At 34.6% G+C, this 15,847-nt stretch overlaps 1 protein-coding gene across 1 annotated transcript; it reads right to left on the reverse strand.

The window, feature by feature from the left end:
- Positions 1-1,095: 1,095 nt before the first annotated feature.
- On the reverse strand, positions 1,096-13,554 carry LOC114315787 (transcriptional corepressor SEUSS). The gene is made up of 10 exons (XM_028262394.2): positions 13,121-13,554; positions 11,073-12,480; positions 10,868-10,984; positions 10,575-10,623; positions 10,124-10,338; positions 9,960-10,028; positions 6,270-6,367; positions 4,130-4,223; positions 3,389-3,458; positions 1,096-2,536 (listed from the first exon to the last, which is right to left on the reverse strand). Exons 2-10 carry the CDS (start codon positions 12,108-12,110, stop codon positions 1,566-1,568), a joined length of 2,721 nt encoding a protein of 906 aa, XP_028118195.2. The 5' UTR covers positions 12,111-12,480; positions 13,121-13,554; the 3' UTR covers positions 1,096-1,565.
- Between the last annotated feature and the right edge of the window lie 2,293 nt (positions 13,555-15,847).

A 15,847-nucleotide genomic window follows, 5' to 3' on the forward strand; every position in this document is an offset into this window, starting at 1 on the left:
CACGCCTAGAGGAATTTGGAGTAAAAAAAGTTAATTAAGCCCATAATCTTTAAATTTTTATTATTTTTGGATAAAAAATTTCTAGTCAAGCCAAACACATTAACAGCAATTCACACTAAAACTTTATTTCTAATGATGTGAATTCTGTCAACTAAACATAGCTCAAGACATTGAAAATTTTCTTGCCCGAACACTCCTAAAAGAAATTGAAGAAAGGAAAATGTTTGGAATCCCCACAAATGAGGACTTTCACGACCCCTACTGATGTATTGACATTGATGTGTTTGAATTTTTTTTGAAAATCGTGTTTCACAGTGACATAAATGGTTCAGATCATTTTAAGAGTTGTGAGGTTGTTTTTTGTGAAGGTCTCTATCATTATTGTTGAAGAAAAAAATGCCTATAGTTGAATGGTGTCAGCCCCATATCACGTGGGCTGGGAATTCTATTTCCAAATGTCCCCGTTTCCCTAATCCCAAAACATACATTCTACAGATTCTGACATAATTTTTGAAATTCTGACATAATTTTCAAAAACATCTCCGAAAATTAGATCTCGAGATTTTCATATTTTGAAATTGTAGCATTGTCCAATAGTAAATGCCTTGAGATTCTCTCATTTTAAATTCTGACATGATCATGATCCAATAGTTATAAATACTTTCCAAGAGAAACACTAACTAGAGACACAATCCTTGGTCTAATAGTTGTAAATACTCTTTATCTAAAAAAATGTTCGTTGTAAATATTCTAGTCGTTGGATCTCCTCATTAGTGTGTAATGAATGGTTGCAATTCAAAGCTCCATATGATATGGATGAGGTATGATAAGGACAAGGAAATTTATGGTACGTCACACAGAATTTATGGTTTGTAACTTATACAGTCAAGTAATACTGTGCCTCACGAAGCTATCCAAGTCTTTTTTATACAAAGACGGTTAGTATGTCAATCTAGTTAGATTACAACTAAAGAAATTCGCCGTTACTCTATGAGCTCGAACTTCTCACGACATCCCCAAAGTATGGCTATTAGACCATGCCAATGCTGAAATATAATATGATACTGCGTTTGAAAACCACCACCCAAAGAAAAAGGGCAAAAAAATTCAGGCAACATCATATAACCGCGGAAAATCAATTCCGGAAGCTTTCAAAAGTTCTACATTAAATTTTGTCCAAACCAACCTTAGAAATATATACACTCACGTGAGAGAGAGAGAGAGAGAAGGGGGTAGAGTGACATTCGCAGATACTCTAGTTTACAAATGGCTCAGCAAAGGGTACACAGGAAGTAGATGTCAAAGAGAGCTCCATCAGGCAATAGTGACTCCCTGAATTTCCCAATTCCGAGGCTGTTAGTTGGTCTAAGCAATCGGAGGAAAACAAAGTTATCAATGATTAAAAAAAAAAAAACAATACGCTATATGTTTTCCTTTCCTGAAATTAGTACAGAGGGCAGCCTTGACACTGATTCATCGTCCCAGTATCTTCATAGGGCCGAAGACAATATTCCGCAATCCCCGCGCTGACCAAGCAGCTGTAACAATAAAGCCTGAAGAACGTTTCAGGGAGATGGCTTCCAATCAAATTGTAGATTATTGAACCCGTTAACAGCTCCAAGACCACTAAGAAGTTGATCCCCCAAAGCCTGTTGATGACTTAAATTCGGGTCTCGAGCCATTGCTGCCATGCTTACCATTCCATTCATTGCCATTGAGTTATTACCCATTGAAGCTCGGATTCCATTAAGCATAGCCGACTGACCATGTCCGCTACCCATGCTACCATATCCTGCACCCCCCATTCCTGCATTGCTATTGGCTGTTCCATTTCCCACCAGGCTGTTGCCACCATTGAGACCTGTGCTATTGCTTGTCGGCAACATTCCATTAACATTTTTCACATCATTCCCCAAGGAACCAACACCCACCAGACCGCCCCCACCATTCATTTGCGTAGACATCATCATTTCTTGTATGATTTTCTGAACAGAACTCTGGGAATCACTTGGGTCGGCATCACTAGATAGAGCTGGTTGTTGTTGCATGGAGATATTTGGAGAATTTGCAGAACTCATATGAGCTGCAGCTGTTAAGCCGCCATGAGAATTTTGCAGAGCATTGTTGGATGATGACGGTGTCGGTGATTGGAATGGAGAAGGATTGGGTTGAGCATGTGGCATTGTACTTGATGAACCAGGAGAAGGAATCTGAATCCCACTTCCTCCATATGGACTATTTGCATTGTTCATAGGGTTGGGCTGTCTGGAGTTCATTGAGCTCTGTTGGAGAAGCCCAACAATGGTGCTAGTGGAGGAAGTGGTTGATGCTGAGTTGAGAGAGTTATTTGCATTAGGCACACCATTGCTAGAAGCAGCTTGCATTGCAGTGGCCTGGACAGAGCTTTGATCATTTCTTGAGTTCTGACCCATTGTTTGCTGCTGTGCCTGCTGTTGTAGTTGTTCCTCCAGTTGTTGAGGTTGACCATGAAATCCAGGTGTAGAACTTGCTCTCCGAGGGAACTTGGCCAAGCTCTCTAAGAAAAAACAACGAAAAAATGAAATGGCCATGTGACATTCAGTAACTGCAAGATGTGACTCTCTTTTAAGGCAAAACTAGGTTGCTATGATTCGCACATACCAAGTCACCCAACAAGCCTACTTCTACATAAAACAAATCAAAATGTGACTTCAAGGAATGCTACACTAGTAAGATAAAAATCAATATAGCTACTTGAATACCTCAAACATCATTGCTTGTTTTAAGTGGTGGGATGCTACTTCATAAATTTGATAGCAACACAATCATTTGTTTCCTTTTTCTTACCACTAATACTTCTTCCCAATACTAAAACAAGCAGTATCTTGACATAGAAATTTTGCTTCACCCCCCAAATTCTCCCCCATAAAAGGCCATTAGATCATGGGTACTCATCTTATTACTATCAAAAAATTTCTATGCAATTGAAATTTAGTCCAACAAGCTTTATAAACTCCACAATATAAGGGTAACAAATAAATCATTATGCCATCACTAGCATAATTAACAGTAAGTAAAAGAAAAAAAAAAACAAAAATTTGTCCAAAAACTCTCGCAGTGGTCACACTACCATTTTTTAACCAAAGTCCAGTACTTATGTCAAAACGAGGTTTCTAGCTCTCAAAAATGAACAAAAAAGCATCTAATATTATCTAAATAAATTCTCTTTTCAAAGTGTAGATTAGCACTGCAACCCAATTTATGTCATATTAAACATCAGCTAAACAAAAAAACAATGTCTTCCAAAAAATTATCAGATCCAGATCTTTGATCTATATATTGTTCGAACACGCCTCTAGTAGCTTTTGAAACTTCCTTGCACAATTATTTTCAAAAATATCAGTCTTACCCATAGGTCCAGTCGCAGTTTCTCGGCTGTAATCAATCAAATCTTTCATACTATTAACCACTTCAGATATCTGCAATGTACCCAGGAGGAGGGAAAAAAAAAAACAAACAAACAACAAACTTATGTTATCAATCAGGGAGTACACAAAATTTAGCAATACAATTTTTTGCAAGTACATCCCCATGAATCATCATCCCTTATGTGACAAATTTTAATACAATGCTAAAATGGGGAATAAAAAAATAATAATAAAACCAAACATCAAACTCATGGGATAGTTCAAAATTGTATCCACACATAAAGCATTGAAGGCACAAGCACTCCAAGTTAGGGTGTGGTTTATCAATAAAGAGAACATGGTCATGAGTGTGCATATATTTACAAAAGCACCAAAGTTAAGAATGAAACGTATTAATTGAGGCAGTGGAATGGAGTTTTCAGGTAAACTGCTCCACCCACGGGTGGATTGTATGCTTATAATCATGAAGGCCAGTGCTATATACATTGAGCCAACCTATATTAGGTTCATGCCAAGTCTTGATCTTATCACATAGCTCTGGCCTGATAATACCTTTACAACTGCAACTGTTCTGTTTTATGTTTTATTGACAAGTCAAACTGCAATACTACTAGTATGTTCATTTTCCAAGTATACCCAACAACCTTGTCACCATGCAACTGTTGGACACAGAAGATACTTGTAGCATTTTTAAATGGAAACTGAAGAATAAAGTGCACTACCTGAAGACAGCGCACATATCTCTTTGTATATCCAAAATCATTTACTAATGGCACTTCCAACGCTTTTGCCAACTGACGAGCTGATGCAACAAACCTGAGGCAGAATCCAATATATAATAGTTTAAATACATCTGACATGAAATATATGAGGCACAGAATATTCATCACCAACTATAATGTAATGCAAAAACCCATATCTACTACTTCAGAGGTCACTCAGACTGGGGCTCTACTTAGATATTCAAAGATGGATCAAAAGATCTACACCAAACAAAGAGACGAGGGGATAATGTTGGGCTGACAACGAAAGATACATGCACACCTTTCATTGCAACAAAACTCTATAGTTATTGAAAACACCGCTAATCCTTCATGACTAAACATCCCTCTGACCACCTCACTGGATCAAACTAATTGAGTGCAGAAAAATGTAACCATTCACAACACCAATCCTTTGTGCGTAGACATCCCTCTTCACTGTATCAAACTAATTAAGTGCAGAAAAATATGCCATTCATAAACAAAGAAAGTAAGCTTTAACCAGGACACCAGAAAATTTTAGTTGCTAGATACAAACCACTAATAACTTGAACAAAAACCGCATTTGCAACAGTTTTTTCCTCCTATCTGAGCTCCCAAATAAAAAAAATTGCCTTCTAAGAAGCATACGTGTGTGTAATGGCTGGACAACCCAAACCAGGGTTGATCAAATTCACACGAACTTGTATGTATGAGTACTAGCTAAGATTACAACCTGTACCATATTTACAAAAAACCCTACAGTAGTCAGTATACTATTACCCTCTTTCAAATTCATATGTCACAACTACAATAATGGAATAAGTTTTTCCTATAGTTTCTCATTTCTGCCATTCAACAGAATGACTACTTATTCTCTATGTCATATTTTCTTCTGTAAATATTTCATTTCAGTTTTATCCTTCTTATCCAAAAGATATACGCCCCCGTCCACATTGTTAGTCCTTTCTAATTAGGGACGTCCCCAAATATCCTCTTTGAAAAGTCAAAGAATAAAAATTTATAGTTTTCCGAACTATCCCTTATAAATATCTATGAATAATAAATTTAAGAGTGAGAATATAGGTGCGATTCAGGAAACTGATGCCTTTTGATTTGAATTGAATGCATCAATTACATGTCTCCTTAAAAAGTTGGAACTCTCGAAGGTACTAACATTGTGGGATGAAAGGAGTACTACATTTGTAGAAATTTAGTTCTATTACTACCATTTAATTTATCCAATAATATCTATTGGCATTTATTTTTAATCATCAAAATAGGTAATAACTATATTTCCCTTACCAGGATGGTTATTTATACCATCTTTATTCTCCAACTTATCCATCATCGTAATAATGTCTTGTTAAATTTTAAGAGACAATAATCACTTTCTTCTGCAAGTGCAAAAACAAATACAGTTGGAATAAAAAGATATGTCCTTTTAGAGAAAAAAAAGTTATTTTTGAAGTGGAAGAACATTTTTCTCTTCTAGTGATATCATTCACCAGTTTGGACTGTTGGTTAGGATTTACCCATATCTTTGATTGGGTATTACAATTTTCTTTTGATTTTTAGGGGGAAAAAACACGCATACATGCACTGTAGCACTTAGGACAGAGAAGTCCTAACCCACACTTTCTCCACTTTTTCCAAAAGGGCCACTATTTTCCATTCATATCTAATTCAGGATGTGAAGATTTCTCTCCAAATTTTATACAAGTATCATTCATTAAAGTTAATCTATACTTCTTCATTGTGATATATGATTTTAACCAAAAACTTGCTTGTGAACTAATACAGAAGTAAAGAATAACTTTCTCAATCATTTTCAACCAAATGAGTTAGTGCATAACATCAATGTCTTTTCTTTTCTTTTCTTTTCTTTTTTTTTTTTTTGGTGGAAAATTACAATGACCTCCCAAGGTTTTTCATAATGAAATAAATAATACTAATAGCATGAGACTGAGGATTAAACTAAAAGGTTATTTATTCACAACAAAAGAACATGAAAGACCTGAGTGAATCGTCAAATAGAATTCAAAAAACAAAGGGCAGTAAGAACAAGCTCCAATGCCCAGACCTTATATGGTTACAAGTAACATTGGGATAGAGAACTCACATATTACAGTTATTTTGTAACTCTGGCACAGACAAATTGGGTGATGCATTCTGAGTAGCTGCCTGGTACTTCTGAGCAGCAGCCCCTAGTTGACTAACCTGTAGAATACAATCTAGAACTGTCAAATATAAATTATACGAGACAATACGAGACAATTGGCAAGAATGGCATTATGATCCTGACATTATTTACAAGATCCAGGCAGAAATACAAAAGTCTACTCTCGCAAAAAGCAATACTTGTGCAGTTATGTGTCAAAAAAAAAAAAAAGAGTGACCTAGACCACCCAATGAAAATAAACTACGCCAGAAAAATCAATGAGATCTCAAATATTTTATAGCCACATCCAGGTATAAGATGGAAGCAAATACCCAACCAAATCCAATAATCAGATAACTCCTCATAAATATGATTGGGATCTGATCCACTAGGTAATCATCCAATACAAATATCTGAGCTGCTTTTTATATCTACCATACAGAACAACACACACATAAACAAAAAGTTAAACCAATAATTACACCTTGCAGTTACAAACATTTTTTTTTCCCTTCAGCTAGCTAAATCCCTATTCAAGATGAGTAATAAGGAGGGAGAATAAGGAGGGAGAACTAAAGGCAATTGCACAGAAAATGGTACAAAAGATTGGTCATGTTATTAGCTCTCAAGACCATAATCTCAGTGACTTGCATAAAACTTCTTCATATATTCTTCAAATTTTGAAAACAATAGTTAGCCACCAACAAGGGAAAAAGTCCAAATTAGATTGAACTCTTATTTAAATTGGCTGGCTAGTGGCCCATAAAATGCATGAGATATGCTGCTTAGCAAATGCTAAAATAGCTGCATATATATATATATATATATATATATATATTACTTTTTAGGTCCTTCTAGACTAAAAAGCCTTGAAAAAAAAATTTAAAAATAAAAAATATTTTTTAAAAAAAAATCGATAAAGACACAAAAAAAGAAAGAAAGGGCGCCTTTTGTTTTTGGTTTTGTGAACTTTTTCCCAATTTGGTCCGTTTTTAAATAATAAAAAAATTAGGGCTTCTAGTGGAGTAGGACCCAAAATGTTTTTATTTAAAAAGAGTTACTAAAAATCATTTTCCAAGCAATATAATAGAAAAACACAATTAATATTGATATATACAATATAGTTATTATAGAAATAACCACAAAATGAAAAAACAGTAGTATATATCCACATATACATACTTTACGCCATTATAGTTATTCTTAAGGCAACGGCAGATGGTACTTGTAATTAACAAAAAATTGGGCAGAATCTGTTTTATCCCTTATGGTTTGCCCTTGAAGCACTTTACTCATGACTTTTAAATATAGTGAAATCACCCGTGTGATTTTGAACTAAAATGCAATATTAACTCAGTTAACTTAGGTATAAAATGACCTTGATACCTTCTTTGTCTTCTTCATCTAAAAGTGATCAAAGCTCAAAACCTAGGCATCAATGGCTGCCCAAGACACAGATTTCTTCATCACAAAAAGCTAAAAGTTCTAAACAACTTCTATTTCTTCTTCCTAGAGAAATTACTCTCATGCGGTTTTAAACTAAAGTGCAACATCCTCCGTTCCTCACACTTCCAAACGCCCCCAACCCAACCAAGCCTTCTCTCTCTATCATGCAAAAAAGAGTTTCTAATGTTAGAGCCTCCTCTCTCTCCTCTGCCGCTATTTCCCTCTTCTTCTTCCCCATTTTGTGTTACGAATTGACTCTTCCTAAGCAGGATCGATGAGTCACAAAATAACAAATAAGAAAGATAAAACGAATCAAACAAATCTCACACACAAGAACACAAGGATTTATGTGGTTCACTCCAGAATAGTGCTACGCCCGCGGTTGTTGCGGTTTTCACTATGATTAGAAAACAATACAACTCTCTTACAGAAAAGAAGTGCCCCATTAATCTATTTATAAGTACAAAATTAGGGCAACGCGGAAGCAACTGGGAAATTACCAAAGAATCCAGAAAAATCGGGCCCCCCCAAACCCCCCATTGGACTCAGGGTTTAGTGAATAGTACTTATTAGGATCCACAAGACCCAACATTTTGGTCCCCACTCACTCCAACCACCTCCACCATAACCAAGGCCTACCCCACACAAGCCCCCCCCCCCCCTCTCTCTCTCTCTCTCTACACAACCTATTTAGTGTTTAAAACAAACTTAAAGGATCCTTCAAGGCCAACTTTTTCGTCAAAGCCCGAGATCATCAAAAATGTAGAAGTCTTTGTCAATCACCCCTCAACAATTGTCAAAGATGATCAAAGCCCTAGCCTAATGCCTTTGATTTCCCTTTGTATTTTTTCCTTGTCGTCATCTACCCCTTCCTCCGCGATCTTGGAAGAAGATCGAAGCCCTACATCTGCAAGAGGCTTTTGCAAAGGGATATATTGTTGGGTCATGAGAAGTGCCCTTGCCGACAGCTGGCGTCTAACGAAGAGAGCAACAGTCTAGCATTAGGTTGCCGAGTGAAAAGGCATTGGGATATCAAGGGCAGAAGACTCTTGTCAAGAAAGGTTTTGCCGATATTATAGCATTGATATATCATGTGGGGTAGCAAAACTATAATTACATCTTAGCACGTGCAATTTCAAAAATTGAAAAACCAAACATAACTTCAATCATCGATAACCAAATTTCTTCAATAGCAAGCTTTCTATTACATCATTCTAGTTATTAGTAAGGGTGATAATAAAGAAAACAAATGCATATAGGCAATGTCATTATTGACATTATCAATTTGCATATAAAACAAAAGGGAAAGAACAAACATGTAAGTATGCATAATAGGAAAATATGGAATAGGAATATATGAATGAACAATTGATAATTGTAATAAATAGCTACAGTTAATAGAAAAATGGAAAGGAATATAGCTTAGTTTCTAATCCTTAATCTAACACTAAAGACAAAAATGGAAAAAGAACAATCAGATGACAAAGAAAACAATACACAACAGTAATTTTGCAGTAGTAGACATGCATGAACAACGTTATTATTGTAATTGACACAAGACACAAGGGCAAAAAAGTAATATTTGTAGATTCATAATTGTGGCCAATTCTATAAATAAAGGTATGTAAACTAAAACTTTGGTGCCTTATGAGAATGAATGTCTATTTCAATAACATGAAAACAAATATATGACCCAAGATGTCTTGTTTTAGAAATCTTTTAATACACATTACGTGATGTGAGTTGCATTCACAATCATGTTGGACATTGCTCCTACTAAGATATTCACATCATAGGTGGTGTTGGAGGGTACCCGAGAAGTGTTGTTTTGAAACTAAGAAATTTCACTTTCAAATTATGACATGTCTACAAAATTCAAACTGATTTGAAGGAGTGTCTGGGACAAGTCCATAAAACCAATAGGCAGAATGGCATCTTTGCAATTACAATGAAGTCAGGAGCAAAATATAAGGACAGAATAAGTTAAGGGCTAAAAAGGAATATATATATATATATATAACATGTCTAATAAGAGAACGTACTGAAACACCATTTTTACTTGTAGAATGTCTAAATTTATGTCTGTAACTAAAGAAGCATAGAAACACAAACTAACTACAAGTCCATACTTCCAAGCATAGCATGTGTACTTCAAAAATCAAAAGAAACAAGCGAACTCATTTTATGAAGGGAATTTAACTCAACCTGAGGAATTAACAATCTTCGAGGAATGAGCTCTTCATGACGCCGAGCACAAAACTCCCAAGAGCATATCTAGCAAAGGAATGGAAGAAGCAACAGAAACAAGTAAACAATTGATGCCTCCTAAAAGTATAGAGTTCTTGAAAACAACACTAGCCATAGGTAACCTTCAGGTCTGGAGAAAAAACTATCCGAAGTTGACCATCTCGGACAACACGAAGTTGGTCGAAAACGCTTTCCTGTATGGCTTTTGCATAGTCCAGGACAATTTGACCAGAGTTGTTCTGATATTCTCGAGGCATATCAACATAAAGAAGTTCTTCCAAAGTTCCACTCTCATACTTGATTTTGAAAAGCCTCGGCAGAACCTCGACAGTTGCCTCTGAAAGTAAACAGATTTTAGATACTGCTGTAGAAATACAAATAGCTAACATGGTGCAAGAGAGTAAAAGGAGTACAGTGGCAAAAATCAAGTCGCAAATGGATCTATGCAAATGAATCTAAAAGGCAATGGGAAAATATAAACAGTACACAAATTTAAAGCATTTAAGGGGCGGACGGACTGCCAAAAGTTCTCTATGTGAAAACAGTTTCCAAAACCTAGCCACGAAAACATACCAAATCCACGTCCAGGTTTGCGATTACATATTTCGCAGTGCCATACATCCTGCAGAATTCCAAACACACTTAGTTTACATAATGTTTAACATAGATAAGCAATCAAAAAATCCAAAGATCTAAACATAACATCTATAGCTCTAGGAACTTCAAAAAATAAGCCGCCATACTAGGAAACAGTTACTATGAGCCATTAGGAACTATTTATTAAAAGAATCAACTAAGATTTGATCAACTGGAATGCGATATCCCTAATATGGCAAAGTCCTGCTGCGTGTTTTTAAACAGCACACCTGAGGGAACACTCCAGTTTGGCGGCCATTTCCATACATAGAAACACACCATTTCTTCTTGGCATTGGGAGCAAAGAATTCGGTAACAAATTTTCTCCAAAACTCAATATTGTTGTCCTGCACGAAAAGTTATCATAGTCATAACATGTATCAGTAACAAAATATCTACATTTACAACAGATTTTTTACAGGAAAGAAACCCTACCTCAGGTCGGTGTTGTTGCTCATACATATAACGCGTCAGCCGCCGGGCACACATACCAGGTTCATGTACTGGTTTTACTGGGGACCTCATAGGCAAATTTTGCGGTTGAAACGGTGACTGTGATGGGGACCGCTGTAGAGGATGAGCCTTTAAGGCTAGCTGTTGCTGCTGTTGTTGCATCTGCAGAAGTCTCTGTTGATTCATAAGATTAATCTGGGCAGCAGCAGCCTGAGGAGAATGTCGGGACATGTGGAAAAACTGTTGCTGTTGTTGTTGTTGCTGCTGTTGATGCAGAAACAGTGGCTGGTCTGAATGTTGGGGTTCCATCTTGATAGTTGCCAGATTTCTCATGGACTGAATTTGTTGGGGTTCCAGTTTTACATGACCAAGATTTCTCAATGAATGCAATTGCTGTGAAGGCTGTGTGTGATGATCATTTGTCACCTGTGGTTCCAACTTGACAGGTCCGACGCCACCTAATCCTCCCCGAATTGATTGATATTGCTGCTGCTGCTGCTGGTTGTTCTGAGAGGCAGAAAACTGTTGCATCGGCTGCTGATTATGCTGGAAGTTTTGAGGGTCAATTTGTTGAGACTGTTGTTGATCTGGCAACATCTGATTGCCTGAAGAGTTTGAAAATTGCTGCCCCTGCACTTGACCTGAAGAACCGGGGTTTGCCATATTTGATGGCACAAATGATGAGGGTGCAGAAGCAAAACCCATTCCATTTCCCACATTGGAGATCATATCAGGCTCAGCTCCAGTATCAATAATTCCTCGCTGACTACTTCCAGAACCAGAAAGCCCAGGATTTGGACCTCCATTTCCAAAAGACTGATGAAGGAGGGATGAAACATTGGACACATTGCCAAGCATATTACCGTTATTAAACTGTGTACGGGGAGATACAAGAGAGGGAAAAGCACCCTGTGAAGGCATTGCACCCCCTTGAGCACCCAATAAACCAGAATTTGATCGCAGTACCGAAGGTACAGGCTGGGCACCACCAATTGGAGTGGGAGGCCCCGATGGTACCATATTATCGAAAGCAGAACCTACAAACACTTATTCAAGTACAAAAACTATCTAAAAGGGCATGAATTCGGCACTCAGTGCCACTAAGATTGAATACACTACAATTACACAACAAACCGGACAAAAGCCAATATCTTGATCAATCCAACAAGCGTTCTGCACTCATTGCCAAGGGTAGACATTCCAGACTCTTTATTGTGTGCCAATAGAAATGGAAAGCCTTTGTGGCCGAGCTTACGGTGTTGAGCGTTACCAAACACAAGTCGGTTGCCAAAGAAAAGCAGATACAAGCAACAAGCTTTGGTCCTGTACATCCTAAAATTGCCTTAGCTCTGCTAAAGGAACAATCTTCGACCCACTTTCGCTTAGATCTCTGCATAATTTGTAACTCATTAGACGAACTTTACCAAAATTTGTAACGCATTTAAAAAAGAAAAAAAGAAAAAAAAAATGAAGCAACCAAATAAAGAAACCAAACTTTGACAATCAAATAGAGCTCCTGAATCTTCCAATGCCCTCCATAGAGTGACTCAAACACCCCCCCCCCCCCCCCCCAAAGAAGCATCAAAAGAAGAATTTGAACAGATACGAATCCAAATCTCCAAAATTCCCATACCCAACTAAAAAAAACCAAAATTCAACAACCAAACTAATGGAAACTAAAACATAATGAACAAGAAAAGAAAAGGAAAAAAGTTAAGAAAAGGAAAAAGGTTAACTTAATCACACTTGCAAGATAAAAAAAATCAATATTTATACCCAAACAAACAAATTCAAACGAAACAAACAAATTCAAACGAAACAACATTATAATATAAGGAAAACTGAGAAAAAAACAAAACAGTAAGCTGAAAAAGTAACAGAGAACCTCTCGATCGAGCCCTAAATTGTGCTAGAAATGTACAATGGTCGATCCAGAACTGAGATGAGTGAAAAAATCTAGGGCTTTAAAGTTGGAGCAGAAACTCGGAATAGAAACACTAGACAAAGACATGTGAGAAAAGACTACTTACCAAAACAAGAATTGACAGATAGTTTCTGAAAACTGCGATCGAACAAAACACACGCACTTCAACTGATGAAAAATTGAAGACAATCCACTATTACTCTTCAACTTGCTGACCTTTCTTGGCATTAAATACACATATACGTGCATATATATATATATATGTCTAGGGTTTGTTTCTTTGAATTTATCTTCTTCGTCACAGTCTTCTTGAATGAATCTCTATCAATCTCATTTGAGTCCCTTTGCTGTAGATAGAGAAAAAGGGAGGAGAGAGAAAGTGCTTTCCTGTTCTTCGCTGTATCTTAGAGAGAGAAAGTTTAGAGAGAGAGAGAGAGAGTGTGTTCTCTCCTTGCGGACGTCAAAATTGCATTCGATTGGATTGAATTTTCTTCATTCCTTTCTTTAGCTTTTCTTCACTGACATGAAACTAATGAAGTCAAATCTTCTTCACTTGTATTATGTTATGTATGTATGTTATGTCTCATCATCATCATCATCACCGTTCACCGCCTTGACACGGTCTCTACGTGGTGCTAATAACAATTGACCCATCATTTCTTTTTAATTACCAAAGTGCCCCGATTTGGTACAAGTCGCGACGTTAGCCTATTTTGGAAATTAGGTTAAAAATCACTTTTCACATTTAAATTCACTTTTCTCTCCCACACAAAAGTAATAAAAATAAAAAACAATTTTTAACTATCTTTTCCAAACATCCTAAATTACAAATATACTTTCCTAAAATTTATTTAAGATACAAATAATTCTAAAAATTACATTTAATCTCTTCAAATTTATAATTATATAACAAATAATTCATTTGATTAATAAATTATCAAATCAATTAACAATTTTTAATGAAGTTAGAAATTTATTTTAATTAACAATTTAGATAATTTTATTCTTATATAAGAGAGTAGTTAGGAATTTTTTTTTGTTAATTATGTTAAATAAATTTTTTTATAAGGGGTATTTAATTTATATTTTAAACAAATTTTAAAAGTGTATTTATAATTTAGCTTAATATTTAAGAGGTTTAGGAGAAATTATCAAGTTCCCACTTTTTTTATTTTTTTATTTTATTCTATTCCAACTTTATTATTAGTAGGAAGATATACTATTTTTTGTCTTTTATTTTTTAAATAAGATGATCATTTGCGTGGAACTCATTGGAAAATTTCTCAATAATTATAATTCATGTTTAGTGCACTTTATATGATTTTTAATAATTTTTTAAAGAGTTTGGTGTAATATTTTTTATAATTTATTGGAAAATTTCTCAATAATTATAATTCATGCTTAGTGCACTTTATATGATTTTTAATAATTTTTTTAAAGAGTTTGGTGTAATTATAATTCATGTTTAGTGCACTTTATATGATTTTTAATAATTTTTTTAAAGAGTTTGGTGTAATATTTTTTATAATTTATAAAATAAAATAAAAACAATTTAAATAAGATTAAAATAGCTTTAGAGGTGTTTACGAATCAAATTGGTCCAATTTTAAAGTAAATTAAAAACCAAATTAGTCTCTATAATTTTAAAAATAATAATTTAAAACTGTAATCAAATTGTTAAACTTACTTAACCTGAGCATTGTTCTGAAGGACATTGATCTCTATAATTTTAAAAATAATAATTTTAAACCATAATTAAATTGTTAAAATTACTAAATTAGACCATTGTGCTGAAGGTCATTAAGGTATTATGTGATATTATCTCTCATCAATAACAAATATATATATCTTTTATTATTTTTTAAATACCCAATATAAATATAAGAATCCCTATTATCAAAATTAATAACAATAATAAAATATACGGTAATGCTTCCGACCTCCAGTGACGTGGGGCGCTGCCATTGCTAAAAATCAAAAAATAAATAAATAAATAAACAATTTTCTTGACCAATAAAAAAGACCCCAGCACCCCACTGCGGGTCTCATGTATTTTCCTAAAAGATATCATATAACATCCTATCTGCGTAAAAAAAATTACACATTAACTGCTGTTGACCTAAGTGAAGGCCATTAACTACGGTTGACATAAGTTTTGTGTAATTCTTGAGCTTGTTGACCCTACTTTAATTTGTAACCCATGCTTGGATGATTAGCTTTAGGACGTGTTTGGAAGTCCATGCTCATGAAAATTCTATTTAGATTTTACGTAGCATATTCAATGAATATTTATTATCTTCAATAAAATTATTAATAAAAACAAATGACCCTGGATTTGATAATGATTTTTTTAACATCTTATTTTGTTGATTTTTTTTTCTTTCTCTTTATTTTTTTTTATAAATATTTTCATTTTTAAATCCTACTTACCAAAAAACAATTTTAAAAAAAAAATTCATCTAAAGACATAGTGAACTTTTTTTTTTATTTTTTTTTAATTTTAGATTCTTTTAAACAAGAATATAAAAATAAGTTTAAAACTAATAATTCTTTAAAGATAAAAATTTGAAAAAAATAGAAAAGAAAAAGACCTTCTTTAACTATTACCGAACAGAAGATGGCGAAATATGTTTCTAAGGATAGATAATCATATTTTTGATAAGCAATGTAAGTAATAATTATTTATCTTTTTATTCAAGGTTATATCTAGATTTTAAATTTGTTGTTAGGTTTGTAAAAATTATATTTTATTTCTTTATATTTTCTTTTTACAAATTTAAGATAATCTAAAAACCTTCATGAAAAATAAAATAAATAAATAAATAAACCTTCT

Source organism: Camellia sinensis, chromosome 3 (assembly GCF_055761805.1).
Source record: "Camellia sinensis isolate YWXY chromosome 3, ASM5576180v1, whole genome shotgun sequence".
Taxonomy (NCBI): domain Eukaryota; kingdom Viridiplantae; phylum Streptophyta; class Magnoliopsida; order Ericales; family Theaceae; genus Camellia; species Camellia sinensis.